Source organism: Lottia gigantea, assembly GCF_000327385.1.
Source record: "Lottia gigantea unplaced genomic scaffold LOTGIsca_1194, whole genome shotgun sequence".
Classification (NCBI taxonomy): domain Eukaryota; kingdom Metazoa; phylum Mollusca; class Gastropoda; family Lottiidae; genus Lottia; species Lottia gigantea.
The window spans coordinates 31-3,661 of record NW_008707213.1 but is presented as its reverse complement, the minus strand read 5'-3'; the positions used below and the strand labels follow the sequence as shown (position 1 = coordinate 3,661).

At 34.3% G+C, this 3,631-nt stretch overlaps 1 protein-coding gene across 1 annotated transcript in view; it reads left to right on the top strand.

The window, feature by feature from the left end:
• Positions 1–3,372, top strand: part of LOTGIDRAFT_146827 (hypothetical protein) — a gene marked incomplete at both ends in the record, with an annotated part of 7,657 nt that extends 4,285 nt beyond the window's left edge. Inside the window, 3 exons of the mRNA XM_009047959.1 lie at positions 2,079–2,345; positions 2,814–2,961; positions 3,194–3,372. Coding sequence (XP_009046207.1) covers positions 2,079–2,345; positions 2,814–2,961; positions 3,194–3,372 — 594 coding nt within the window. The remainder of the gene's footprint in view (positions 1–2,078; positions 2,346–2,813; positions 2,962–3,193) is intronic.
• Positions 3,373–3,631: the final 259 nt, after the last annotated feature.

The window sequence follows — 3,631 nt, the reverse complement described above, 5'->3', positions numbered from 1 at the left end:
TCAGCTGGTAAAGTAAATGTTTAGATGACTATACAGATAGCCGAAATTGAGCTCTATCAGCTGGTAAAGTAAATATTTAGATGACTATACAGATAGCCGAAATTGAGCTCTATCAGCCTGTAAAGTAAATATTTAGATGACTATACAGATAGCCGAAATTGAGCTCTATCAGCTGGTAAAGTAATATTTAGATGACTATACAGATAGCTGAAATTGAGCTCTATCAGCTGGTAAAGTAAATATTTAGATGACTATACAGATAGCTGAAATTGAGCCCTATCAGCTGATAAAGTAAATATTTCGATGACTATACAGATAGCTGAAATTGAGCCCTATCAGCTGATAAAGTAAATATTTCGATGACTATACAGATAGCTGAAATTGAGCCCTATCAGCTGATAAAGTAAATATTTGGATGACTATACAGATAGCCGAAATTGAGCTCTATCAGCTGGTAAAGTAAATATTTAGATGACTATACAGATAGCCGAAATTGAGCTCTATCAGCCAGTAAAGTAAATATTTAGATGACTATACAGATAGCTGAAATTGAGCTCTATCAGCTGGTATAGTAAATATTTAGATGACTATACAGATAGCTGAAATTGAGCTCTATCAGCTGGTAAAGTAAATATTTAGATGATTATACAGATAGCTGAAATTGAGCCTAGGTAAAGTAAATATTTAGATGACTATGCAGATAGCGGAAATTGAGCTCCATCAGTTGGTTAAGCAAATATTTAGATGACTATGCAGATAGCTGAAATTGAGCTCTATCAGCTGGTAAAGTAAATATAAGATGACTATACAGAAAGCTGGAATTGAGCTCTATCGGTTGGTAAAGTAAATATTTAGATGACTATACAGATAGCTGATATTCAGTTCTATCAGCTAGTAAAGTAAATATTGAAATGAATATACAGATAGCTGAAATTGAGCTCTATCAGCTGGTAAAGTAAATATAAGATGACTATACAGATAGCTAAAATTTAGTTCTATCAGCTGGTAAAGTAAATATTTAGATGACTATACAGATAGCTGAAATTGAGCTCTATCAGCCTGTAAAGTAAATATTTAGATGACTATACAGATAGCCGAAATTGAGCTCTATCAGCCTGTAAAGTAAATATTTAGATGACTATACAGATAGCCAAAATTGAGCTCTATCAGCTGGTAAAGTAAATATTTAGATGACTATACAGATAGCTGAAATTGAGCTCTATCAGCTGGTATAGTAAATATTTAGATGACTATACAGATAGCTGAAATTGAGCTCTATCAGCTGGTATAGTAAATATTTAGATGACTATACAGATAGCTGAAATTGAGCTCTATCAGCTGGTATAGTAAATATTTAGATGACTATACAGATAGCTGAAATTGAGCTCTATCAGCTGGTAAAGTAAATATTTAGATGATTATACAGATAGCTGAAATTGAGCTCTATCACCTGGTAAAGTAAATATTTAGATGACTATGCAGATAGCGGAAATTGAGCTCTATCAGTTGGTTAAGCAAATATTTAGATGACTATGCAGATAGCTGAAATTGAGCTCTATCAGCTGGTAAAGTAAATATAAGATGACTATACAGAAAGCTGGAATTGAGCTCTATCGGTTGGTAAAGTAAATATTTAGATGACTATACAGATAGCTGATATTCAGTTCTATCAGCTAGTAAAGTAAATATTGAAATGAATATACAGATAGCTGAAATTGAGCTCTATCAGCTGGTAAAGTAAATATAAGATGACTATACAGATAGCTAAAATTTAGTTCTATCAGCTGGTAAAGTAAATATAAGATGACTATACAGAAAGCTGGAATTGAGCTCTATCAGCTGGTAAAGTAAATATTTAGACAAATATACAGATAGCCGAAATTGAGCTCTATCAGCCTGTAAAGTAATATTTAGATGACTATACAGATAGCTGAAATTGCGCTGTATCAGCTGGTAAAGTAAATATTTAGATGACTATACAGATAGCTGAAATTGAGCTCTATCAGCTGGTAAAGTAAATATATAGAAGACTATATAGATAGCCGAAATTGAGCTCACCTGGTAAAGTTAATATTTAGATGACTATACAGATAGCTAAAATTATTTTGACCACATATTTTCGTGTTTCCAGCCTTCATCTTTATAATACCCAACTAAAAGAACAGAAGGAAAAGACAGAAAGTTTTGTAGGAAAACAAGAAACAGTGAATTATGTAGATCAGTTTGGTTTTGAAGTTCCGACTTGTTGTGGATATTTACCTCAGTCTAATTCCTGGTCTTCCGATTGGTTGAATTTTTATTGTGGAAAAATAGAGGCACAGATAGATAGTATAGATAGAAGAGAGGTATATCGCTTTTCCTTGCCATTATCCACTCTCTATATATTTATTTCTATATATATTTTAACTTTCAAACACAGATAATTCTGGACACACGTGGATTTGAAGGCTAACATTTCGAAGCTGAGCTGTGAACACTATTACTGATATCCTTAGCTAAAATTTTCCCGTTTCTGAGTCCAAATGCGATTGGTCAAAGGGATGGTGTCTCTTTAATTGGAATGTCGAATTCTGCTTCATTTTCTACAGAATAGGCTACAGAACACTAGTCTTGTCATATGAAATAAAGGTGCAATGAGGTGTCCGGTGTCCAATGCAGGGTTGTCGCTACAGGCTAGAACTTGCTATTCCAGCACCGCACACAGTACCTGTTCTATTTTCAGTTCATACGTATAACGCATAACTCTATTCCATTTTCTACCTGTAAAAAAAGTAGAAAAGTAGGACGTTAAACTCTATCTCGTTTACTTACAGTATAATAGGATATATAGAAAAATCCGTGATTTATGGAATACTCTGTTACCAGGGATACCTAAATTATTTACTGGTCTAGAGATACATCCTGCTCTTCTACATGGTGATCTTTATTTTGGAAACGCATCGGAGTCGTTACATGGTCCCGGTAAGATTATTGGTTTCTTTCTAGATTTCTTTCTGGGTGAAGAGAGGGGGTGGGGGTTGGGACTGGGGGCTAGGATGTTATCGACGTCCTCGGTCAGAATTTTCACGAGAGAGAAAGGGGGTGGGGGTTGGGACTGCCCATCGATTTATCGGAGATTTTAGTAGTCTGACAAATTAAGCAGATTTAGGCGGGCCAGAACAAAAGTGTTTATCTTATTCTAAAACTATTTCAGTTATCTACGACCCGGCGTCATTTTACGGCCATGCTGAATACGATCTGGCCATAGCTCATATTTATGGTAAATTTGAACCCGAGTTTTTCCAGGCCTATCATGGGGTTATTCCTAAAGCTGATGGATTTCAAAACAGACTGGAACTTTATAAAATATTTCATTATATAAACCATTGGTAGGTTGATACATTGTGATGTTCCACGATTTCTTTCTTACAGTCCAGATAGGAGCAAAACAGTAGGATATAATACTCCATTTCATTTCATTAGTCCAATAAGATACAGAACAGTAGAATATAATACTCCATTTCATTTCAATAGTCCAATAATATACAGAACAGTAGGATATAATACTCCATTTCATTTCATTAGTCCAATAAGATACAGAACAGTAGGATATAATACTCCATTTCATTTCATTAGTCCAATAAGATACAGA